General features: G+C 46.7%; 1 protein-coding gene across 4 annotated transcripts in view; it reads right to left on the bottom strand.

Annotated features, from left to right (window-relative positions):
• TRAPPC8 (trafficking protein particle complex subunit 8) overlaps positions 1 to 26,129 on the bottom strand; it is a 1,467,367-nt gene that overhangs the window by 446,774 nt on the left and 994,464 nt on the right. For all 4 annotated transcript variants that reach the window (XM_078687367.1, XM_078687364.1, XM_078687365.1 and 1 more), the window contains one exon: positions 12,317 to 12,391. In XM_078687367.1, coding sequence (XP_078543493.1) covers positions 12,317 to 12,391 — 75 coding nt within the window. The remainder of the gene's footprint in view (positions 1 to 12,316; positions 12,392 to 26,129) is intronic.

The following is a 26,129-nucleotide window of genomic DNA, read 5'->3' as shown; positions in this document are numbered from 1 at the left end:
TTATTTCGTCACTTCAGTTAGTATTCATTCATTTACCAAGATTCAACTATACCCCAGAGTAACATCGGATCATTCTCCATTAATAATTAAGATTGCTAAAACGGGGGAAATACGACCAAAGTGGAGCTTCTCGTTTGATAGAAAATTATGCTTGGATGCACAATATAGAGAACATATTAATAAATGGACAGTAGAGTTTTTACAGAATAATATTGGCTCTACAAAAATTGAAATAATATGGGATACTTGGAAAGCAGGCTTCAGAGGAGAGGCGGTAAGCTTTGGACTTTATAATCAAAATATACAAAAGGGGAAGATGCAGGAAATGTATGATCAACTGAGTACAGCGGAAGAAAACTTGATAAAAGAAATAGAGAAGAGAGATAATGTGACTAAAATTCAGGAAAGTGAAGGGATTATAGCAAAATGTTGTGCTAACATTACAGGAGTTTGGTGTGAGGAAATAGCTAAGAAATACCTAACATATAGAAGACATATTCATGAATATGGAGAATCTATAGGAAGGGCACTGGCTTTAAAATTAAAAATGAAGGATTCCGCTCGTCAAATCAGGAAAATGCAAGATAAAAATGGGGTAATAACTGAAAACCCAGAGAAAATTTTGGAAATACTACACCAATTCTATACTGAACTATATACAAGTCAATCTAACCCCCCTTCTGAAACTTTTCTGCATGAGGCTATAGTTAATAAACTAACTGATGTTGAGAAGGAATTTCTAGACCAACCTTTTTCGATGGAGGAATTGGAAAAAGTGGTAAAAAATATACCGAATGGGAAAGCTGCCGGACCCGACTATATTCCAGGGGAAGTATATAAATGTTTTTTTGAGCCCTTAAAATACTTTATGTTAGAGATTTTTAGAACGGCACAATTAGGGAGAGCTCCACAGTCTTGGGAGGATGCTTTAATTGCAATATTTCCCAAAAAAGGGAAGCCACCGGATCAGCCGGCCTCGTATAGACCTATATCGCTGTTAAATTGTGACAGTAAAATCTATTCAAAGATGTTAGCAAACCGAATCTCTAAGGTTATAACACCACTAGTATCATTGAGCCAGCATGGGTTTATATCTAACAGAGGGACTATATCCCATATTAATAAAGTGATAAATTTGATCGACATTGCAGAAACCGAGAAAAGAGACCTAGCGCTGATATTATTAGACGCTGAGAAAGCGTTTGACCGAGTAGAGTGGGCATACTTATGGGCAGTGATGCAAAGAATGGGATTTGGCAAACACTTTTTGAAAGCAATAAAAATACTATATCACTCACCTAACGCAAGAGTCGTAGCTATTGGTAGAAATTCGGAAAAGATAAACATTACAAGAGGTACTCGTCAGGGGTGCCCTTGCTCCCCACTTCTTTTTGCGTTATTTATTAATCCACTCTTATTAAAACTACCACAATCAATACATATTAAACCTTTCACAGTTTCATCCATACGCCACTCAGTATTTGCATATGCGGACGACATCGCCATTACCACCACAGACCCAAGACTCGCTTTTATAGAGATTGAACGATTGGCAGTTGATTTCGGAAATAGCTCCGGTTATAAATTAAATGCGGGGAAAACACAGGTGCTCTGTTTGGATTCTGTCCAGTTTAACGATCACAGGATCACCCATGAAGTGACATACTTAGGTATAATAATAAAATCCCATACACAAGAGATAGTCAAGGTCAACTGGGATAAAACAATGCTACAAATTAAGCAATCTTTAGATAGGTGGGAGAGACTTCAATTATCCATTATAGGGAGAGGCAACATCATTAAGATGAATGTATTAGCAAAAATTTTATATCTTTATCGCAGTATTCCTTTGGAGATACCCTTAAGCCACATATATAAATTACAAAGTCTATGTACGAAATTCTTTTGGGCACCGGGTAAAACAAGACGAGCAATGAAATGGTTAATTCTGCCCATAGAGAGAGGAGGGCGTGGGATTCCGGATTTTGTGTTCTATTATTATGTTTGCTTTTTACAGAGAATGAGAATTTTGCTGACGGGAGAACAAATTGAGGATCCGGCAGAATCCCCATCGATATTTTATTTACTTTTAGGGGAACACGCAAAGGGATGTTTGTTAAAAGAACTGGAGGGGCATTATTACAAACACACTCGATTCAAGGTGCTTATATCTGGATTTAAAGTATGGAGAAGGGTTGCTAGGATACTGAAGTTAGAAAGAATCATATTATACTCCCTTTTCTGCGGATAAATTATTACCATCAACATTTTGGGATAACGTAATAAAGGAATGGGACAGGAAAGGTATAAGTAAAATCGTAGATTTATATGATACTGAAGGAAATTTTAACTCTTTCTCTAATATATTCAGCAAATTCCACATATCTCAGCTTTCGTTTTTTAAATATCTCCAAATCAGAGATTTCTGTTTAAAGAAGTTAAATAGACTCAGTCCTAATAAGTTAATAGAGGCTGTTCAATAAAAAAAAAAAGATTGGTACGCTTTATCGATTGCTGATGAACTACAAGACTGATGATTTGAATAAATATAATGTTTACTGGCAGAATCAACTAGAGGAAACTGATTTAAATGTTGTGGATTATAACATGATGGCAAAGGATATATGTATGTCTGCTAACTTGAAAACTCAAATATATAAGACAATTTTCAGATTATACTATACTCCTAAACGTATGGCATCATGGGGGCCTAAGTATGATGGAAAATGCTTTCGATGTGGGGGGGTAGATGCAGATGACATACATGTTTTTTTATAAATGCTTGAAACGAATAGTTTCTTACCGGTCGGTGTAGTTTTGCAGCTTGAAGATCTTTCTGGATTCACTATGCTGTGCATATTCCGCAATCTGGTGGTTGGGTCCGGAATCGTAGTCTTTTCTCTCTCTTTTTTTTTTTTTGTCGTAGCCCAGGTGGGCGTCGACGTCCCACCATTTGGTGTCCTTTCGGTGACGTCGGCGTGCTTCTGGCGGAAGCTACCACCCTTGGGCGCCATCTTCGGATTCTTTTTTCTGTCTCTTTTCCTTGTTTGTCTTTGTAGTGAATCCATGGCTATGCATGTTAATCGTTTTTTCAACGTTAGTGTTTCCACGTATTTTGTAATTGTTCCAACTTGCTTTCTTTTTTTTTTTTTTTTTTAAATAAGGCTTAATTTTATAATATGGGGAGAAGACATATGACAGGCTCACTTCCAATACGGAGGCATCCGATAACCCAAACCAATCTCAACATTAATAAGGGGGCATGGGGGCAAAATATCGGGGGGACAATACAATGCATTCAAGAAAATCAGGATACGTGAGACACAATCAGCCCCCGAGCATTATCATCGTAACATGCCCGCCACCCAAGACACTACCAAGCCAGAACAGCGGGATCGGAAAAACAATGCATCAAAACCAGCCCGTCATAAGAACCTCTGGGACACAGGAAGGAAAAAAAAAAAGGGGGGGGGGAGCGAAGTGGGGAAGGGGAAGAGGAAGGGAGAGGAAAATGGAGGGAAGACAAAATAAAACAAGAAGAGGAAAATAAGAAACTTAAGAAAAAACGAAAGAAGAAGACACGCCGACACAGGCCCCCCGTGGCGGGAAGACAGGAGACAAAAGGAGTAGCGGCCCAAGTGGGGGTATGGCAATCGGGGAGAAAGACAGCCGAGGCATAGCAGGAGGATGAACGACGCCACACCCCTCACCCGAAACACACCACAGGAGGTCGGGACAGACGCGGCCTCACGAAAAAGTATACAAAAGGGCCATAGAACCAGAAGACAAACAAAAAATAGAACCCAACCCACCCGTCCCACCCTGCACCCCTGTAGAAGGCTATGGCCCACCCTTCAAACAGCGTGCCTGTCGCCCTAAACCAGAACCCGAAATATAGCGAGAAGTAAGAGAGAAGAAAGAGACAAAAAGGCAACAAAAGCGAAGAAAAGAAGACAGGAGGGAGGAGCAGAATTACCATAATCCGAACGGGCGGCCGCAGCCCTCCGCCCAACCAAACAAGCACAATCAAAAACAGACCAGGACGACACCCCATCACGTGCCACAAAACATTAGGAGAAAGGGACCTTCCATCTTTCAACGATTAAAAACAATCATGCTACGAAATTGTATACCGGGAATCAAACGGAAGTCGTACATTTCACCCCCAACCCTTTCGAGCGACAAACCCCACCCACCACACGGCAATGTAAAACCACATACTAAGTACTAAATCAGCATGTAATCGAGTGGAAAGGTGACTCGCAAAGTTACGTGGGGGATAGATAGATCCACAATGGAGCAATAGTTCAAACAGAAAGTATCGATGCATCAAATATCGCAGCACGAGCAATGAAAAACAGGAGTTCAGTTGCGCCACTGGAGCAGGCGAGGTGGCCCCAAATATAGACACAGGCAAAGTCATCGAAGCAGGCACAGTCGGCAGTCCACCAATAGTTTCAGGCAACAATGTCGAACAGGGTCGCAGCACAGCATCCAAGTCCCCGGGGTCCGAACCCTGAAAAGCAGGGCGCCCCAAAGTGACCAACACACTAGACGATCTTCGATCAGTGGCGGAGACACTCAAGTCAATCGAGGGGGGCGAGGCAATGAAGTCTTCGAAACAAGAAGGCGACAAGAAGAAATGGCCGCCCAAAATGGCGGCAGATCGTGGGGCATCCACCGAGACGCCCAGGGCCAGGGAAGCGTGTAGGGATCTCAGGGCTTCCAGGATATCTCTGACCGTCGGCTCACGTCCACCAGATCCGCTCCCCACACCAATAGGCAACACGGGCCCGCCGCCACAGGATGATTCTCGTTGCAGAGGGTCGGCCGCCATTTCGTGAATCAGCCCAATCGCCGCTCACCAAGACCCCCGGAAAAAACAGTTCTCAAATGTAGGACTTTACAAGCTCCGGGGGCCCCAGCAGGGGCGGCCTCGATGCCAAATGAATGTCCGCCCGAGACGGGTCTCCGCCAGCACCAACACCGGTGCCCCAATCAAGCGGAGTCCGGGCCCCGAGGACCAGGGCCGCCGGACAAAGCAGCGGCGGGGAGAGACCCCCTCACAGACTCAGGTCCCCGGCCCTCTCACCCACGTCGGCCACGCGGCCACCAGGGCAGGCCCGGGTCAGGATCGCCGGGATCTTCGCACATCGGCTCCCAACACTGGTTCTCGCTCTCGGCCGGGGCCGAGAGCCGTCGGATCCCACCGGCCAGGTCCCGGTCCAAGTCTCGCAGAGGCCCCGATCTCTCAGAGGCCACAACTCCGGAGCCACTGCACACCGAGACCCCGGGGTCGGATGGTAAGTACAAACAAGCCGTTATGTTTCCAATGCGCCAAAAATGTGTCGTCCCCGGACAGGATGGAAGACAGGATAGGCAATCAGGACGGAGGGCTGCGGGAGCCGAGCTAAAGGGCGACCATTACGGCCGCGAGCTAGGCTCCTCCTCTCCCAACTTGCTTTCTTTTCCATGTTTTTTCCACCCTCTTTTCCAGCCTCATCTTTCTGGCGGAGGCGGGTGGGTTCGCTAGTGAATCCAGAAAGATCTTCAAGCTGCAAAACGACACCGACAGGTAAGAAACTATTCGTTTTGCAGCGTGAATCTTTCTGGATTCACTATGCTGTGCATAGATTTTGTAGCGGTTTTCGTTACTTTTGTGGCGGTTGGGTGGAAGATGAGCGTTGGTTGCTAAAAATATGTTGAAGCACTTTTTGTCCCACTTGTGCTTCCTTGTTCATCTGTACATCCACGCAGTAGTGCTTCGTGAAAGTGTGTACTGAAGCCCATGTTGCCGCCAGGCATATATCCTGAATCGGTGTGTTGGCCAGGAAGGCACTTGTTGCTCCTTTCTTCCTGGTGGAGTGGGCTCGTGCCCCTCCTGTTAGCTCCTGGCCAGCTTGCTTGTGGCAGAACTGAATTGTCTGTGCGATCCATCGGGCTATGATGTTTTTCGTAACTGGTTTGCCCATGTAACTGTTAGCGAAGGACACGAAGAACTGTTTCGTCTTCCTGTGGTCCTTCGTTCTTTCAATGTAGTGCATCACAGCCCTTCTTGCGTCTAGGGTGTGGAGCGACCTCTCAGCGCTTGTAGTGGGGTTTTGGAAGAAGCTAGGGATCTGAATACTCTGATTCATGTGGAACCTTGACACCACCTTTGGCATGAAGTGTGGGTCAGTTCTCATCACGACCCTGTCACTGTGTATCTGGATGTAGGGTTCCTGCAGTGTGAGTGCCTGCAGTTCGCTCACCCTTCGTAGTGAGGTGATCGCCACCAGGAAGGCCGTCTTCATTGTTAACATTTGCAGTGATGCTTTGTGGATGGGTTCGAAGGGTGCTTTCATGAGCTCCGTCAGTACCATGTTTAAGTTCCAGGCCGGTGGCGGCATTCTCTTTGGCGGCGCTATTCTTTTAGCCCCTTCCAGGAATCTTTTCACGACTTGAGATGTGAAGAAGCTTCTCCCTGTTTCTCCTCTTGTGTATGCCACAATCGCTGCTAGGTGCACTCTCAGCGAGGATGAGCTTAGCTTTGCCTTGATTAGGTGTGTGAGGTACCTTAGCACCGTGGACTCCTTGGTCAGTCTCCTTTGGAGTTGTTTCTTGCAACACCATTGAGTGAATCTTTTCCACTTTTCCCCATAGCACTTGCGTGTGCTGGGCCTTCTTGCCTCTCGCAGCACCCGCAGGGTGCTCTCTGGTAGTTTCAGGTGTGCAAATTCTAAGTCCTCAGGAGCCAGGCTGAGAGGTTGAGGCTCTCTGGCTCTGGGTGTAGGATTCCTCCGTTTTCCATGGAGAGTAGGTCTCTTCTTTTTGAGAACTTGTGGGGAGGCCCCTGCGCCATCTCCATTATCTGAGAATACCACGTCTGTCTGGCCCATTGTGGTGCCACAAGGATGAGCGTCATGTTGCTCTTCATGCATTTGTTGAGCACCCTGGGGATCAGTGGTATCGGGGGAAAAGCGTAGGCAAATGTTTTTGACCAGCTTATCCATAGGGCATTCCCCTGAGACCGTGCCTCTGGTTGCCTGGATGCAAAGTATTGGCATTTTGCATTCCGGTGTGTTGCAAATAGGTCTATTGTTGGGGTGCCCCACTTCCTGAATAGACTCTCTGTTTCCTGACTGTTGAGTTCCCACTCGTGGGATGCTGAAGTCTGCCTGCTGAGCCAATCCGCTTCCACATTGTCCTTCCCTGGCAGGTGTATGGCTAGCAGGTCTATTTTTAGTGGTATGGCCCATTTCCAGATCTCTTGTGCCAAGTTTGACAGCGGGAACGATTGCGTTCCCCCCTGTTTGTTTATGTAAAACATTGTTGTGGTGTTGTCTGTTTGTATTAGCACCTTCCGGTCGTGTAGGTGTTTCTGAAAGGCCTTGAGGGCTAGCAACACAGTTTTCAGTTCCAGGTAGTTGATGTGCCTGACTGTATCTGTAGGGCTCCACAGACCCCTCACTCTGAGCCTGTTCATGTGTGCGCCCCACCCCTTCTGGGATGCGTCTGTGGTGATGGTCACTGTTGGGTCCGGTGGTGTTAGAGGTTTCCCTTCTGTTATTCTCTCCTTGGTCCACCACCTTATCTCTTCCTGCACCCTGTGCGTTACAACCACTAGATCCTCCCAACTTCCTGTAGCTTGTGACCATTGTTGTTGCAGCCACTCTTGGAGTGGTCTCATTTGTAGTCGTGCATTGGGGACCAGATGGATGCATGATGCCATCATCCCCAAGATCTTGCTCACAGTCCTCACTGTCAGAGATCGCCCCTTCTGGTAGTGACATTTCTCCCTCAGTAGGCTGAGCGTTCTCTTTTCGCTCGGTAAGACTCTGCATTGTATGGTGTCGATCTGGGCTCCCAGGAAGATCTTCACCTGCTCTGGTTCCATCGAGCTTTTGCCCCAGTGTATGGAGAAACCCAGGTTTGCTAGCGTTCCTGTCACCTGTTCTGCATGCTCTTTGCATGTCCTGTGGCAGTTTGCCTTCACCAGCCAGTCGTCGAGGTAGGGGTACACGTGTATCCCCTTTCTCCTTAGGTGTGCGGCCACTGCCGCAAGGCATTTGGTGAACACCCTTGGTGCGGACTTTAGGCCGAAAGCTAGGGTCGTGAATTGGTAGTGATCCTTGTTTACAGTGAACCTTAGCATGTACTTGTGCTGCTTGTTCATGGGGATGTGCAGGTATGCATCTTTGAGGTCTATTGTAGACAAGAAGTCCCCTGCTTTTATCTGAGGAATGACCTTTTGTAGGGACGTCATTTTGAATTTTTGAGTTTTGACGTATTTGTTCAGGAACCGTAGATCCAGGATGGGTCTTAGGCTTTCGTCCACCTTTGGCACTAGGAAGTAGTTTGAGTACACTCCCATGTTCCGTTCTTTGAAGGGTCTATGGCCGCTTTGAGGAGGAGTTCTTGGGCTTCCTCTTGCAGTAGTTGCAGCTCTCTTCCTGAGTGCTGTTTTTTCTTTGGTTTTCTGTTTGGTGGCCTTTTTTCTAACTCTATGCAGTACCCGAACTGCATAATATTGAGTATCCACTTGTCTGTTGTTATTTTTCTCCACTCCTGGAGAAAAAAATCTCAATCTTCCTCCTACCGGAGTTGCATGTTCCTTTGTGTCTTGTCCGTGTAGCCCTCTCCTCTTTGTTTTCCCGTGCTCCTCCCCCGGAGGGTGTGGGTGGTAGAGCACCTTCTCTCGCGTGAAGTCACTTAGAGGGGGGCTGTTCGCCGCCTCTTCTTCTCTGGCCCCGTCCATTTCCTCTCGATCGAAAGGACTGGCCCCTGCCTTGGTAGTTCCAGTTTTGCCTCTGCTGCCCCTGGTGGCCTTGGCTGTCACTCTGTTGCCCCTGGTGGAAACTCTGGTGAGAATCTCCTCGTTGGCTTCCACCTCTGCCGTTCGGCCTCCGCGACGGAGTGCCCCTTCTCATCCCTCTGAACTGCAGGGCTCCCATGGACCTTGCCGTCTCGTTGTCCTTCTTCAGTTGGGTGAGCTTATCATCAACTGGGGCTCCGAACAATGTTTCACCGCTGAAGGGTGTGTTCAGGATGTTGTTCTGGACTTCAGCCTTGAATCCTGAGATCCTGAGCCATGCTTGCCTTCTTTCAGTGATGCCTATAGCCATCAGTCTGCTGGATGTTTCTGCCCCGTCCAAGGCTGTCTTCAGGCATGAGTTGGCGATGCTCTTCCTTCCTCTACCAGGTGTGCTCCTCTGTCACGGTATTGTTCCGGGAGGTGTTTGAGCAACTGTCCCATCTCCTCCCAGTGCTGGTATTGATGCCTATTCAGGAGGGCGTTGGAATTCGCCATCCACCAGTGCGTTGCAGCGTTCCTCTCAATCTTCCTGCCCGTTAGGTCCATTCTCCTGCTTTCTTTGTCAGGTGGGGGTCCGGACGTTGTTGGGACGTTTGCCCTTTTCCTTGCCGTTGCAGCGATGATAGAATCCGCTGTGACAGAACCCTTGATGTAAGCTGGGTCTTCGGAGGAGAATTTGTACTTCTTCTCGGTCCTCGGCGTTACAGATCTGCATGTAGCCGGGTCCTTGAAGGCCTCCTTTCCCTGGGCCGTGATACTCTTGAGCATGGGCAGGAACTGGCTCCTTGTCTGTATGGGGAGCAGTGTCTCGAGCAGGAAGTCTGCTTTTGGCTTCTCTTCCAGCTTAATTCCATAAGCTGTTGCCGCCTTTCTTACCACCTCATTGTATGCCCCAATGTCATCCGGTGGCGAAGGCCTCGAGGGGTATGTTTCTACCGCCTCCTCTGGGTTTTCGGCCTCGATGTCCTGCCATTCCTGGTCTTGGGCCGTCGAGGAACCTGAACCGTAGCTTGACTGCTGTTCCCCGTAAACCCCCTCTGTGTAGTAGAGGTCCTCCTCCTCTTCGTGCTCCGAAGGTTCCGGAGTTTTCGGCGGCTCTTCGATGTCGAACTCTTCGATCTCCTGTACCTCAGCGACGGTCGGTGCCGGCTTCGGGGGAATCTTGTAACTTTTCATTTTTTCGTCGAAGTCCTTCTTTCTCTGAAGGATGTTCTCCATTTCGGTCTCAAGCCTTCTCTTTTTTCTCTGCATTTCTGCGGCCTGATCGTCGTCGAGTGTTTCGGCCGCCCTTTTCGTCGTGGACGTCGAAGCTTTCTTCGGCTCTTTTTCTTTCGACGTCGAAGTCGAAGGCCCTTTTTCGGGGGCTTGCTTCGATGACCTTTGCTTTTCGCTGGTCTTCTGCCTCCGGGAGTCCTTCTCGGAGGATCCGCTGGGCTCTTTTTCGGAGGATGCAGCTTCGGTCGTCGATTTGCTCGGCGCTCCTTTCGAGGCTCTGTGCTCTGACTTTCGAGAGTCTGCCTCAGGTTTTCGAGGCCCTGTGGGCGTTTTCGGGGTCGTAGACTCTCCTACCTTCTCAGGCGTACTCTTATCGGTCTCAGCGACCGTGAAGTCATCTGGTCCTTCGGCGATGTTGTCCTCATCGTCGGTGGAGAGGCCAAGTTCATAGAGCGTCGGGGCTTGGCCCTTGCCCTGCATCGTGTGGTGAGCCGTCCTCTGTCCTTCTCGAATTCGGAGCGTCTTCGGCTTGAAGACGGAGCAGGCGTTGCAGTCTCTGCTCTCGTGGTCGATTGGCAGGCAGAGGTTGCAGACTGGGTGCTGGTCCTTCTGTGCGAACTTGTGGTGGCAGTTCTTGCAGAATTTAAACGGCGTCTTGTACATCCCTGCGCTCAGGGGGCCCCCTGTGTGCGCATTCCTTCAAGGAGGTCGAAGATTTCGAAGTTCTCTCCTTTCTTCGTCGTCTCCTCACTAAAGGTCCTCTTCCGTCGATGTTCTTAGGTCTTCACCTGTGAATTTCTGCTGTATTTTCTTCTTTCCTCCTCCAAAACTTCTGGAGCTTCACGCGACGATCCAGACCCAACGGCGGAAAAAAGAATCTGAAGATGGCGCCCAAGGGTGGTAGCTTCCGCGGGAAGCACGCCGACGTCACCGAAAGGACACCAAATGGTGGGACGTCGACGCCCACCTGGGCTACGACAAAAAAAAAAAAAAAAAGAGAAAAAAAGACTACGATTCCGGACCCAACCACCAGATTGCGGAATATGCAAAGCATAGTGAATCCAGAAAGATTCACGCTGCAAAACTATCATCCTTCATATCAAATGTGGATTTTTTTTATCTATGATTATCCATTATCCGCTTAAAATATCCCCTGCACTTATGTTGATGGGGGGGGGAGGTAAAATTGTCAACGATAACCAGAATCTTTGTAAATATAAGAACTTTTTGTTTATGGCTATGTCAATCGCTAGATTATGTATAGCCACTGAATGGTTACAATCTGAAGCACCATCGTTTGAATTTTGGAGAAGGAAAATGTTTAATGTATACGAGTTAGAATGGAATTTGTATGCTTTGAAGGGAATTAGGAAAAAACGAATAGGTATATTGACTTTCTGAGTGCTACCTACATTCTGTCACCCACCACTTTGAGATAGTGTTGATCACATCTTGGGTCAGCCTGATGAGTGCTTAATAGTCTTCCTGTTAATGAACAATATTCCAGCCAACAGAATACTCACTTCTTCAGGGCCAAACATTTATATCAATAGTGTTTTTCATTTTTGCAAGAGGATTTTCCCTTAATCCTAAGGTATTCTAAAAATCCTTAATACTTTCGGAAGACTGTCCTTTTGAAAAAAAAGCTCTTATTCCTGGCTTAGCGGCTTGTGATATGCTGGTGTTCGCAGGAGGCACAAAGTCAAGAAAGGATTTGTATTAAGGACACTGTTCCCAAAGTATTAAGGTTCAAGGAAGAACAGAAGGATTAAGGGACAGCCGTCATGCAAAAATGAAATCTGTTATTGATCTAAACATAAGGCCCTGAAGATGCGGGTATTTTGCGAAACACGTATTGGCGGGAATATTTTTCATTTAAAGGAAGAGCAATAATGTTTTTTAACTTACTTGAATGGTATGCCCCTCAATGTTTTACGTTTATATTTTGACAACATATCAGTCTGGAAAAACTGGTATAACAGAAGGGATCCACCCCAACGGGCTGAGAGTTGTGTATCCCTGGTTTAGAATAACAGCAGTACAACACTGCCTGGCAGTCCTAAACACAGAGCCTCGAATTATCTAAATTAATGGTCTTTTTACTTCCAAACAAGTGAGAGTGCTCCAATGGAATGTTCATAGTCCAAAGCAAGGTACAAGTTCAAGTAAGACCTTCATCTGGATTTGACACCCCACTATAGCACTCCTCCACCAAACACAAACCTAAGAAATGTCTAAATACAAACACATACAGAAAGGGAAACGGACAAGCACAAATGATAATACAAAACATGATACTCTACTTACCAACTTCGTCTCTTCACTATTAATTAAAAATTCCTTGGTAACTTCCATTCCAATTATGTCATTGACATCTATGTCCTAAATAAGAAAAATATATATTGGGTGATAACTTACATTTGTATACACAACAAGTATTGCTTATTGACTCCTTGCAAACTGTTAATCAGCTACACACAAATTAAATACCTACATTACAAAACGGCACTAGAAACTAATTAAGGAACAAAAATCTTATTAGGGAGAGGAAAAAGCCTTAAAACAATTAAAGATGTATGGATACAATTCAAGAACACACACTGATTTCAACCTACATAAAATACAGAATGTTAAACAGTCAACCTTTCTTCAATAAAAATGCCACATTTCTAAAGTTTCAGAAACCTCTAAATAGCATATCCTTGTAACAGAAGGCTCACAAAAATGTTTTAATTCTTCCTACTGCACCTAGTAAAAGGACAAAGTAAAAAATTGATTTTTCTTTAAAGCAGCAGGTTTAACCACCAAACAAAGTGGAACACAAGATATATATTTTTTTAATTTCAAAAAACCTTTATTGAAAAATTGTGCAGTACATCAGTGCAATAATAGATCAGCAATTCGTGAAGTAAGCATAGTCTAAAGAGGTTGGCACCTTCCCGCATCAATCTGCCCAAAACATCAACTGTCCCCCCCCCCCCCTCGAGTGTTCTTGACGTTGGCAAGCATTCTAGCATCTCTGTCCATTCCATAATAGACAAATCATTTAGTCGTGTAGTGCAGACAATTAACATCAGTGCGCCATACAAAGGTCAGATAATCCAGGTTACAGGAGCACATAAACCTCATAAATTCCCTCTTCAGCCCCTCCTTACGTCCTTACCAGTAAGGCATCATAAATCAACATTGCAGAACAACGTCAATTTCCCCCCCTGACATTAACATTATACTATTCTTATCTAGCCAGTCTCATCTATGCGGCCGATGTGACACTAACGGCCCAGACTCATCTCCAGCCTCCAAATCTGCAATTTCTGCCTTTCTCTCGTGCTCCGCTTCCTGCGCAAGCAAGTAGGAGGAGGTGAGCGGGCCTCAAATGTCTTTCGGGCGTGATGCAGTGGGCAATAGCTCTGCATAGTAACTCATATTTTCTTAGTAGACATTGTGTGTATCCAGCATTTGAATTTGGGTGCGCGTCCTCTCCCCCATTGGCATGCTACATGCCGCTTTGCCAGGAGTAGCCCCATAGCAAGAATTTTTGTGTGGGGTGTGTTGATGTCGTGAGACAAACCCAACAGTGCTACCAGTATACATGGCGTCAGCTGTATCCCCAACATGTCCGAGAGGCCACCAAACACCTGGGTCCAATATGTCGCCACTAGGGGGCAACTCCACGCCAGATGCAGGAAATCCGCACCCTCCCCGCCACATCGAGCGCACCTATCATAATCCCTGAGGTGGAATCTGTGGAGTCTGGCCGGGGTGTGGTACAGTCTATGTAAAAATTTTAAATGGGTAAGTCGCAATCTGCTATTCCCCGTGATAGGTACTGTCTGACCGCAGCTGCGTTCCCATTGGTCATCTGTCAGTGGAGTGTCTAGGTCTTTATCCCATTCTTTCCTGGCTCTGATAGGGCGAGATGGGGCTGCAGCTTGTGTGTGTTTATACAGAAGAGAGATGGCATGTTTAGTGAGGCTTGCCTGCAAGAAAGCATGTAGAGGCTCCAATATAGGTGGTTCCTCGGGAAATGCAGGGGTGGCAGCCCTCACACTCTATCGGAGCCGGGTGTACAGAAATGTATCCAATATGGTTGGTGGGCGTGTAGTGAAAAACTGCTCTTTAGTACGAAATTCCCCTCCTATGTAGAGGTCTCCACAAGTAGAGTAATTAAGGTCTGCAAGCATCTTTCGGCAGATGCCCTCACACCCAACCTGCAACAGGGGATTACGCAGCAAGGTCATCTTGGGAGTGTATAGCATCTGGGACTCTAGTTTACGGGCTATTTTGTGCCATGCAAGAACGGTACAGTCTACCATGGACGGATCCCTCTCTCACTGCAGTGAAAACGTAAGCCGCAGGTGGTGTCAGGGCCATGTAGCCATCCCCAACCGCCAAGTTGGGGCATAAAGGGCGGCGGGCGGAACCAATACGTCACAAAGTGTGCCTGCGCCCAGTAATAATAATATTCAAAATTAGGCACATCGTACCCTCCCTGATGGTAGGGCAACATCATAGTAGGCAGATTAAGATGCGCCTGCTTTCCTCCGATATAATTCCTAATGTGTTGGGAATTAAGTGTGGTAAAGAAAAAGGGACCGGGATGGTATGGAATATTAATGAATTTTGGTAGAAGCCCCATCTTGATCAGTGAGATTCTTCCCGCCATGGAGAGGGGGAGTCGCAGCCACTTCGTAATAGAATCAGTAATCTTATCAATACTGGTACCGTATTTAACTCTCATTAACGCGTCCCTGTCTCTGACAATATGGATGCCCAGGTACTTGAACTCTTCTAATTTCCAAACTAGTGGGTAATCTAACTGATGAGGCTTGGTCTTATCTGTAAGTGGAAAAACCGCAGACTTGGCCCAATTAATTGGTATTTCTGATATGGCCCCAAATTTAGTGATCTCACGCAGTACCGGGTTGCGTTTTTTTTACATAAAGCGTCATGTCGTCTGCGTATATTGAAATAAGTAGTTGCCTGAAGGGGTATATCAGCGCCCTATCCTTATGATGTTGACGCAATTTAGCATCTAGTGGCTTTGGTAGCATCCAGGGATACCGCAACTGCTGAACAATTGGTGTCAAATCCTGCAGAACCGCAGCCAGGGTCCTGAGATTGTGCGACGTGGATCGATTCAGGATAAATCCCGCCTGGTCTGGCAGTACAAGTCGCTGCATCAATAAGTTTAATCTGGTCGCAAGGACCTTTGCAAGTATCTTGGTATCACAATTTAGTAGCGACAGGGGTCAATACGAGTCACAGTGCATTGGGGGTTTCCCTGGTTTTAGAAAGGAGGTGATCAAAGTTTCCCGCATGGTTACGGGCAGGCACCCCTCCTCCAGCGCTGAATAAAATACTTCCTTCAGAATAGGGGCTAAAATTGAGGCATATGTTTTGTAAAACTTTATCGGCAGTCCATCAGACCCGGGAGCCCATCCGGACTTCATCTGCATAATAGCATCAGTGATCTCATCTAATTCTAAATCTAGGCTAAGGAATTTCCGTTGGACATCTCCCAACCAGGCCAATGCAGCGGCATCCAGGTAGCCCGCCAGGTCAAGCGAGGAGCCCCTCTTGGAAGAATACAGGTCTCTATAAAAATCTCTGAACACAGTGAGTTGCTCAGGGAGGTTTCTGTGTATGATACCCTGCGAGTTATGTATCTCTGTCACATAACTGGAGAATCTAGGAGGCCGAGTCGCGGCTGCAAGAGCTTTACCCGGTCTGTCGCCTTCTCCATATATTCTTGCCAAGTGTGGTCTACCCCGCAGTTTACACTCCCTTTCATCAAGTTCTTCGCATTCCGTCAGTGCAGTACGTATATTGGCTCGAAGCGTGTAATCATCAGCGTTAGTGCTAAGCTCGTGTTCCAACGCCTTAAGTTTCTTTTCTAATGTTGTAAGGTCAGTGCGTAATGTTTTAAGGATCCCCCACCCCTTTGGAGATGCACCACCCCCTCACTGTAACCTTGAACGCCTCCCATACTACAGTTATGCTGGGGACGGAGTCCAAATTGCGTTCGAAAAAAGCTTGTATATCCTGCTCCACCTCTGCCTTAAATACTACGTCCTGCAAGTGTAGAGGGTTAAGACGGCAGTTAACGTACGGGGACAGTTTAAGAGGGATTCTCATGTCTACCACAACAGGGGAGTGGTCGGAATATGTGCGGGCAAGGTGTGTCACGCTCCCCAGCCAACCTAGCATTCTCATTGATAAGAACACAGTCAAGTCTAGCCCAGGATGTATGGACAGCTGAATAGTGTGTGCCTTCCATCGATGTAGGGTGCATGTGCCTCCAGGAGTCAATCATAGAATTGTTAGCAATGAGAACTTGCAGTATCTGACGTGAGTTTGTGTAGCGTGACGGTAACACACGGGACCTGGCCATTCGGGGCTGCAATGCTGTATTAAAGTCTCCCCCCCATATCACATAGGTAGTACCTAGCTCTTGAATCTTGTCCCATAATCGGTGGAGAGCCTGGGGTTCATCAGTGTTTGGACCATAATAGTTTGCAAATGTTACATCATAAGAGTGGAGTCTTCCCCAGAGAAGGCAAAGCCGCCCTCCTGCATCCGTCTCCACTCCGCCGGGTACAAATGCTAGCTCCTTCTTAACCAAAATAGCGACCCTACGGGAATAGGTCCAATATGATGAGAAGCAGCGTGTGAGGCCCACCAGTAGACAAACATTGGTGCGGCTCAGGGCCCAAGTGTGTTTCCTGCAATAATGCAACTGTAATGTGGTGTCCATCTAGGTAACCCAGCACCTGCCTTTTTTTCCTCTGATTATTCAAGCCACGCACATTCCACGACATTACCTTGACATTAGTCGCAGCACATATATTATTTGTCTTCTTTTATACTTTCGATACATTATGCTCAGCCTTACGCCAAAAATCAATAGCAGGTGAATAATGAGCAACTTATCTCTCGAGGTATCCCCCCCCCCCCCCACGGCACAGCAAGTCGTCGAGCATATCACGTGTCAATACAGAGCATAACGGTATACATCAACATGATAAGCCAGTCTATGAATAACAGAGGGCCAAGGGGAGCCAATGTAAGTTCCTGCTGAAGTGAAGTGAATCAGTCTGGGTCTGATAGTGGGGAGTGAGATCTGGAGCGTTCTCGTGATCCTGACCCTTTGGTCGCAGCCTTGCGGTGTTTCTTAAGATAGTCATCCACCTGTTGTGGGTTCTGGAAGTAGTGTTGTTTTCCCTGATGAGTGATCTTCAATTTCGCCGGATATAACATGGCATAGGGAATGTCCTGTGTTTGGAGCTTTTTCTTGACCGCCGAGAATTTTCGTCTGGCCTCTTGTACCGACTGGGTAAAATCTAGGACAAATGCCAGCGTCGTGTTCTCGTAAGGCAGCTGCTTCATTTCACGAGCTCTGCACAGTACCGCATCTCTGTCTCGATAGTTTAAGAAGCGGGCCATCACCGGTCGCGGTGGTGCCCCCGGAGGGCGGGCCGCCAGTGATCTATGCGCTCTTTACACCTTGAGATGCGTGGAAAAGGAGTCTCTGCCAAACAGATCTATTACCAGTTGCTCAATAAAATCCTCCATCGGCCCACATTGGTGGATTCCACAAGGCCTAGTATGCGCACATTGTTCCTTCTGGAGCGAGCCTCTAAATCCTCGTTCTTTTCAGCGATGATCCGGAGCAGCTTATCCATTTGGTGACCTGACTTTTGTTAGTGGTAGCACCATCCTCTAGGTCCGACACTCTGGTCTCCATTTCCTTAATCCGCGACTCATGTTGGTCAAGTTTATTGACTACAGCCTCCATTCTCAGGTTCATCGTGTCCATTTTGGCGTCTATCGAGGTGAGACTTTGCTTCATTCCAAGCAAGTTCAAGTTCAAGTTCAGGGATTTGTATAGCGCACTACTCACCCAGAGGGTCTCAAGGCGCTTGGGGAGAGGGTGCATTATTTATCGAAAAGCCAGGTTTTAAGTTCCTTTCTGAAGGAGATGTGGTTCTGAGTGAGGCGGAGGTGAGTGGGGAGAGAGTTCCAGGTCTTGGCCGCCAAGTAGGAGAAGGATCTTCCTCCCATGGTGGATCTATGGATGCGCGGGACTGCTGCGAGAGCTTGATTGGAGGATCTTAGTTGGCGGGTGGGTGTGTAGAAGGACAGTCGTGTGTTGAGGCATTCGGGTCCTAGTTTGTAAAGGGCCTTGTGTGCGTGGGTGAGGAGACGGAATGTTATTCTCTTGTTGACGGGAAGCCAGTGGAGGTCTTTCAGGTGACCGGTGATGTGAGCTTGGCGAGGGATGTCCAATATGAGTCTGGCTGATGCGTTTTGGATGCGTTGAAGTTTTTTCTGTAATTTGGCTGTGGTACCGGCGTAGAGGGTGTTTCCATAGTCCAGTCGGCTAGTGACCAGTGCGGGGGTGACGGTCTTTCTTGTTTCGGTGGGGATCCAACGAAAGATTTTCTTGAGCATACGAAGTACGTTGAAGCAAGAGGATGAGACGGCGTTGACTTGTCTGGTCATCGAGAGGGAGGAGTCTAGGATGAAGCCTAGGTTACGTGCGTGGTCTGTGGGTATGGGTGCCGTGCCCAGTATCGTTTTCCAATCTTCTTCCGGTGCATTTGCAGCGTCAGACTCCGCTTGTTCCGCAGATTGCGACCTGGGCGTTTTTCGTGTCTGAAACCGAATCTTTGTTTGTTTGGCGTCGGTGCGCCCCATGTTGCGAGCCAGTGGAGGATAGACAGCGACCGCAGGCAAGGCCTCCACAGAAGAGTCTGGTAAATCAGTCTTGCGCAGTGCTCTGCGGTGTGCCCTCCAGCAATTATGTCTATTCAAGGTTCAGTGAAGTGAAGCCCGGTAGGTCCTGCGTCCCAATATCCTCACCTGAGGCACTCGAAATGCATCCCAATACGTCCTCCCCCCCCCCCCCCCCCCAGTTAGGTGCAGGTGCGTGTTCGGCGCGGTCCCAAAGGTCAGTAGAGCTGGGTGTCAGCAACTGTTACCCAGGCGGCACCCTAATGTAATGTAACAGCCCAGGGAGCAGGCGCCAGCAATTGAGGAGCCCTGGAACATAGGCTTTCAGGGTGTTTGTCCAATCGCCAAGATTTTCACTTGTAAGTGTCTCCTGCCATCGGGTGCCGTCACCAGGGCACCAGCACACATCGCAAAATGGCCGTCAGAATTCGGGGGTGCAGCCACCTCTGCCCAAGCGTGTTAATGGCTCACAATGGTCGCAGGGGAGTGCAGCAGCACGTTACGGGCATCCAGCAGTGTTCAGACGCTTTCCGCGGGCAAACCGGCCTCAGGGTTCAGAGTGTTGATCCTCGGGTTCAGCCACGCTGGCAGAACAAAATGCCGGCCGCTCCCCTCCCCTGCCAGAGCTGGTATGCAAAAGCGATCGTGGAGCGAGGGGTTGTATGCCCCAGGTAGTCCTGCTAATCAGGCGCTCACAGCTGCAGTGTTAATGTGGGGCTCCTTTAACCTCCAGCTGCGTCGCCCAGTCCGCGAACGCCGAGCTCTGCCCGCTCGGCGTTTGCGGACGAGGCAGCAGATCACACGCCGGGGGGGGTCCTCAGCTTGTTAGCGTTGCCGCTCACCTCTCTCACATCGGCGCTCAGCCGCCGCCGGTATTGCCACGATCCGCAGCTTGGGCCACCCTGTGCCTCTCTCCGGCGGCCTCGTTCTTGCCTAGTGAGCACAGCCACGTCCTCACCTCCACGCCAAGCTGCACAGGTCGCTGCCGATTACCGCGTCTAACACAGCGGTTATTCGTCAGCCGAGCCTCGAAAAAAAGGTATCTTCAGGTTCAGCGTGATGTAGGCTTTCTGTGGTGATGTTAGCTGATTACATTCGACATTCAGGATGAGGATGAAGGATGATTATTGGCTCGGCTGGGTTGGAGCCTCACCGGTGTGTGGCCATCTTGGTAGTACGCCACCTAGCGCCCCCGTGTAGCACAAGATACTTGCCATAAATCTGCCAGCTCCACTTCCGGCAAGCATCCATCCCATACACTATGTGATGATTTCATTTTCGCCAGTTCTGAATCCAAGAGGAATTGATTCCAAAGTGCCAACTCTTTTTTCCTTGCCGTTGTGATCTGAAGTTCCAGCTCCATTTGTTTTGAGTCACTGTATGGCCCATTTTGACTCTTGAGGCAAGCACTGATCTGGTACATTTTAAATCTAGATATTGTCCCTTTTGTTTTGTCATGCCAGTAGCTCCAAGTTCATTTTTGTCTAATGTCTACCAGTTGACCCCACTGCTTAACATTTGACTGTTTCAGTGGTTTTGCTAGAATATCTGATAAACATTCCGGGGTATCTGGAGAATCCCATATGGGAGACAGTTTGCTGTAATAAGGTACCCCTAGAATCTATCTGATCTCGTACCATGTTCTTGCCGCTAACTGGAGGCATTTTAGTCTTTTCCCCAAAATTTGGGGCCCTATACTTATAAGAGAAGCCCTCCTCAGATAAGCCCACCAGCATGGTTTTAAACATAACCCCTATTAGAGATTCATTGGGTCATTGTAGAAGCATTGTATTGTTTTTAAGTTGGAACGCCCAACAATAGATCTGGAGGTCAGGGAGACCCATGCCTCCCACTCCCGCTTTCCGTCTCAGTTTTTTCCATTAGAGGCGTTTTCTTCTGCTAGCCCGTATAAAGGAGGAAATCTTCCCCTGCAGCTCTAGGAGTGTTTTTTTCTCAAAGTGCAACGGGATATTATCAAAGAGAAAGGCGAGTTTCTGCAAGATGGACATTTTCACCAAATTATTCTGGCCATAGATCGTAAGTAGAAGGTTCTGCCATCTTTTAAGTAAAATATATATCTCCTTTCCTACTCTTTCCAGATTAACTGCCACTATGCTCTCAAGGTCTCTAATTATTTTAATCCACAAATATCTCAATTCCTCCACGCATTTTATTTCTCCACCATCTTGGTTCCAAGCCATTACTTCTGTGTTTTCTTTGTTTGCCGTATATCCCACCAGTTTACCAAATTCCCTCACTTCTGCCATAAGATGTGGCAAGGTGGCTACTACATCCGAGGTATAAACCATGAGGTCATCAGCATAAAGCGAGATCTTCCTGGAGTATGCCTCAATCTTAAAAGATTTAATTTCTTCATTTAACCTTAAACTTTGAGCAAAATGCTCTATGTAGAGATCAAATAATGCAGGGGACAAAGGACAACCTTGTCTTGTAACTCTCTCGATTCTCAGAGGAGACAGAGTATCATTTACTAGAATCTTTGCAGTTGGAGCTCTATAAATTAAAAAAAATGTGTATCATATTTTCACCCAACCTGAAATGTTCTAATGTAATATTTAAATACCTCCAATTTACGCGATCAAATGCTTTTGCAGCATCTAATGTGACAATTGCGAGGGGGGCTTTCTGTGTTATGGCCAAATCTATGGAACCTATTAAAGAATAGTTTAACTCATTCATATATCTCCCAGGGAGAAAACCTTTTTGCCCTTGATGAATCAGCAACCCCATTACTTTATTCAGACGTGCGACAAGAACCCCAGAAAAGATCTTATAGTCATTGTTAAGTAGGGATATTGGCCGAAATGATTGGAAGTGTGTCGGGTGCGTGCCTGTCCTAAGATTTAAGGAGATTACTGCTTTGTTCCATGACATCGGAATTGGGCCCCCCTCTATCAGGATCGAATTGAATAGTTTGACCCACACTGGGATAATCTCTTTCGATAAACAGAATACAATTCGGGGGAATCCCGTCTGGTCCTACACCTTTCCTCTTGCTTTGCTTTTTCAAAAAGGCCAGGATTTCACTACCATTGATTACTTGTCTTTTTTTCACTTTGCATGGAATCTATTGGACCCTAGAAAAGCTGGGAAAGATAAAAGGAGAGACAGAGTCAAAATGCAAGGGATGTGGAAGCGGTGATGCAGATGATGTGCACGTTTGCCAAATGCTCAAAATTGGGAGAATTCTGGTCAGCAGTGAGCAAGACCATTTCGCGCTTGGTGGGTGTTAACATAGAGTAGGCCCAGAGCTGACTATATTTGGGATATCCCAGCAGGTTTAAGATAAGGATGATCTTCAAGTAAACTGTCAATATTTGATGTTTTATTTAATACTACTAGCGAGAAGAGAAATCTGTAAAATCTGGAGTCAATCAGAGCCCCCTTCTTGGCAGAGATGAAAGAACTCTGTGGGTTTTTTCAAGGAAATGGATAAAAATAGTCTAAGATTTTGGAATTTGCTAAAATACTGAATGACTTGCCTGTCCAATGATTACACCCTCTCAATTCAGCAACTGGGAGGGCATTGTAAAGTTCGAAACAACCCAGTAAATCCGATTGCTCTGTAGCCGATTTCGGGGACTCACGAAGGGCGCATCGACCAGTGCAAATCGGTGGTGACATGAGGACGCAAAAAGAAGTAAAAGGACATCCAGCAGCAACAAATAAATGACCATTTCACCAAATAACACATTGATTGAGATATTCCTTCCAGTATACTGATTTTTGTGAGTATAACTCATTCTCCTGAGACAGAAAATCCACTCTCTAAGCGAGACACAAGGGTGTATGGAAGCTTATTTTCCGGATTACTTAGGAAGGAACTGAGAGGAATAGAAAAGAAAGATCCATTTTAGCATACTAAGAAAATCCACTCTCTAAGTGAAGAAAGTCCCATTTCAGCATACTAAGGAACACACATACGTTGTGCAATCCCGAGCACCAACAGAATCAATTGTTGGGAACCCTCTAGATAAGCTCACACTTCTGCATTAAATCTGCTCAGTGCATTTCCATGAAAGTTCTCCATCCTTGTCTGAAGGCCTGTGAAGATAAGTATGTTAACACTGATTGCCCAGGATCAGAGAATCATTGGTGCCTTGAACGTGGATGCATTCTACTCCTCCCTCTTATTAGTATAATGTATTACAGTAGAATTATACAGCAGGTCTTGCACAAGATAGCGGTCTACAAAAGGGGAGGGTAGAGAGTAGCTCCAATCAAAAAGATGGCAGACGGAACATCATTGTATAGCTCCATGACAAAGATGATCCAAACGAAGTAGCTGCAGAAACGTAATTAGAGATAGATCATCCTCAAACTTGCCTAAGGGGCCTCAAAAATCTAATACACACATAGGTTCATAAGATGACTCCTATTGGGAACAGCTGAACCTAGTGGAGAATGATGGCATTTTCTTTAAGGAAGGAAGTTCCAGAACCAGGCAAATACATTTCATGAGCAATGGAGGCCTACCAAGCATAGCTAGACCTCTTGGAGACTGGATGTCATGCAGACACCAGCCCTTGTCACACAGCAGTCATTTTAGTACTCTGCTGAACATTTCCTTCCTTGGTTACAAAATACTAGGAAATGAACCAAAGAGGGATGTATGGGCTCCGTTTTTAGGTCGAGCTTCGACTGACCTGCTGTATCTTCTAGGGGATCTGGCCCATTCACAAATTGGCATTTGTATTTTCATGTGGCATTCAGAAATGCTGCCATTTTATTGGTGCATTTCTTTAAATGTCCCTCCTTTGGGTGCTTAGCTCTTTTTACGGTGATTTCACTTAGAGAAAATTTCGGTTGGACATCACACTGTACAGCGAGTGATGGCCCCTCCTCCTGTTTGGGCATTGTGTTCAGGGTAGCACCTGTTCGTCCCGACGAGTTAACAATGCCCATCCAAATGCTCCAATATCTTCCGGTCCAGTTAGCGCTATTTAACCCCTTCCACACTCATGACGAGCTGGGCTCGTCATGCAGTAGCCTCCCAGCACGCTCATGACGAGCCCAGCTCGTCATGTATAATGGGTTTTTGCATATTCCAGCACAGGGCTGGAACTCATCGAGCATCGATGTGGTTAAAACTGCAAAAATCAATTCTGTACATAACTACTTAGTCCATCCTCTACCTCCGTCTTGGTGTTTAAGCGAATGGTCATGCCCCTTCTCCCAGAAGGATTTCGCTGTGGCCGCATCTCACATTCTACAGTGAGTTCTGTCTTGGACAGGGGCTTACATGTAACTGCAGCTAGTGCCGATTCATGTTTTTCAATATAATGCTAGCAAGATGGCGGTGGTGAGGGGCGCCTCCACTGAACTCCGACTTCCAGTGTGACGTGGTGAATTCCCCAAGCATGCCACCCAGCTATAATTGATTTGCTGGAACCACTTCCTATAACCCTCTACCCAGTCCTCTTGAGGTAATTTAACTTGCTTTTAAAAAACACCAAGGTCATGTAATTCTAAACATACAGCAGTTCCCTCTAATCCAAACGACTCTTTAAAAACACGTTTTAATGTATTAAATTATGTTGCCATGCTTGTTGCACCCTGACCTTTATAGACGAGAGGCAGACTTATTTTAAAGAGGCATTAAGAAGGTAGCCCAGCCTCTTGCAATTTTTTCATGACTTAAACAGATACAACTGCTTGGGGAAAAATTATTTTTTTTGCAGCTCCTTTCTAGGTAGTAAGCCATTGTCCAAAAATAACTTTCAAGCCAGGCAGCTCATGAATGCGGACGCCATGGTACCTCCACCAATTCCGGCGGTGCATTTTCTTTTAAAGGCCATACTTTGAAAGGGAGAAATTGGCATCTTGTCAAACCTCCCACCCAGACATCCGAAGCTATAACTCTGTGAAAAGACATGGAACTTTGGCAAGGGCAGTTAGAGAATTGTTCCATGCATTCGAAAGTCACCAGTAGCTGATGAGTTCATCAGAGGATTATTCACTGCATATTTTCTTGGTTTTCCATTCGTACAGCAATATCATGGGCACCATGAAAAGGGAAACCTCTGAGATTCTAAAGATCACGTTCATCAGCAGGCAATGATACAGGGGTGAGGCTCTAGTCCACTGTGGACCGCGTCTTCTGAGGATTTATCCAGATTGAAAGATTCCCAATCGGTCACTCGGCGGGATTCTCCTGACATCCCTTTCGACTCAGCCATTCAGATTCCCGATCTGTCAGCGGGATCTTTGAAGCACATTCCGTAAGCATTAATTTAGAACCACACTACTCAGACCGTATGACGCCGAGCCCACTGCCCATTGAAATACCCATGACCTTGAGTCATTGTCATCAACCCGCTACGATGTTCCTCGTTCATTTATGAGATACTTTTTACCTTGACTAGAGTACCCTACACCTCATGGTAACCCGCCCCACCCCCGTCCTGATGAAGACCCCCTAGCAAGGCACCATCTATTACCTGCAATTATCCGTGGGTCGAAACGTCGACAGCCTCATATGTTCAGCTTCCTCCCATATATATCATTGATTGTATTTTATCTCGGAAGCATGATGTACATATAATGAACTTGAACCATTGGTCTATATTCTGTTGATTTAACTATTGCATTGTATACTAAGGTCGTTTGACCATTGCTATGTCACTTGTTTGATTACCCTACACTCCTTCCTACACTACCACCTTCCCTCCCCTTTCCCTTCAGGGGCACAAAATACGTTTGAATCTTTGCTTATCATGAATACTATGCGACTAAATGCATTTACACATTGTGATTAAAAACAATGCCGTTATCATTTTAAGATTCATGTCTTCAATTATTAAGTTTGTATACTCCTACCTTTTCCGCTCTGGGACCCTCTTCTCCTGTACTACCTCTCCTCGGGTCAGCCCACTAAAAACCTGGGAGTGTGGTTTGATGAGAGTCTTTCTTTCACAACACACAATAAGAAGCTGGCTGGATAGTGCTTCGGCCATCTTAAGACTGAGGAATTTCTTTCCACTCCTTCCGCAAGCAGCAAGAGAAACTGTCACGTGTGCCTTGATTTTGTCAAGCTTAGACTGCGCCAAAGCCCTCTACGCTGGCGCCCCTGGCTACCTGTTTAGTGGTCCAGAATATGGCACCCAGACTGCTATTGGGCATTTAGGCGAGGAATAGTGTGGCTCTTCAATTGAGTTCTCTTCATTGGCTGCCTGTAGCAGATGGGATCAAATTCAAATCCCTGGTTTTGGCCCACCGTCCTCTCCAGGGTTATGGCCCCCCTTATCTTCAGAGGCGTTTCTCCTTTTACTTTCCTTCGCGTGCTCTCCGATCTATGTTCCTTCGTTTTGCTCAGATCCCGCGCTTTAAGCTCCAGAGGTTGGGCGGTAGTTCTCTTGTGGTG

The sequence above is a fragment of the Lissotriton helveticus genome, chromosome 4_1 (genome assembly GCF_964261635.1).
Source record: "Lissotriton helveticus chromosome 4_1, aLisHel1.1, whole genome shotgun sequence".
Lineage (NCBI taxonomy): Eukaryota > Metazoa > Chordata > Amphibia > Caudata > Salamandridae > Lissotriton > Lissotriton helveticus.
The sequence above is the reverse complement of the archived record's forward strand: the minus strand, read 5'-3'. Positions and strand labels throughout refer to the sequence as shown.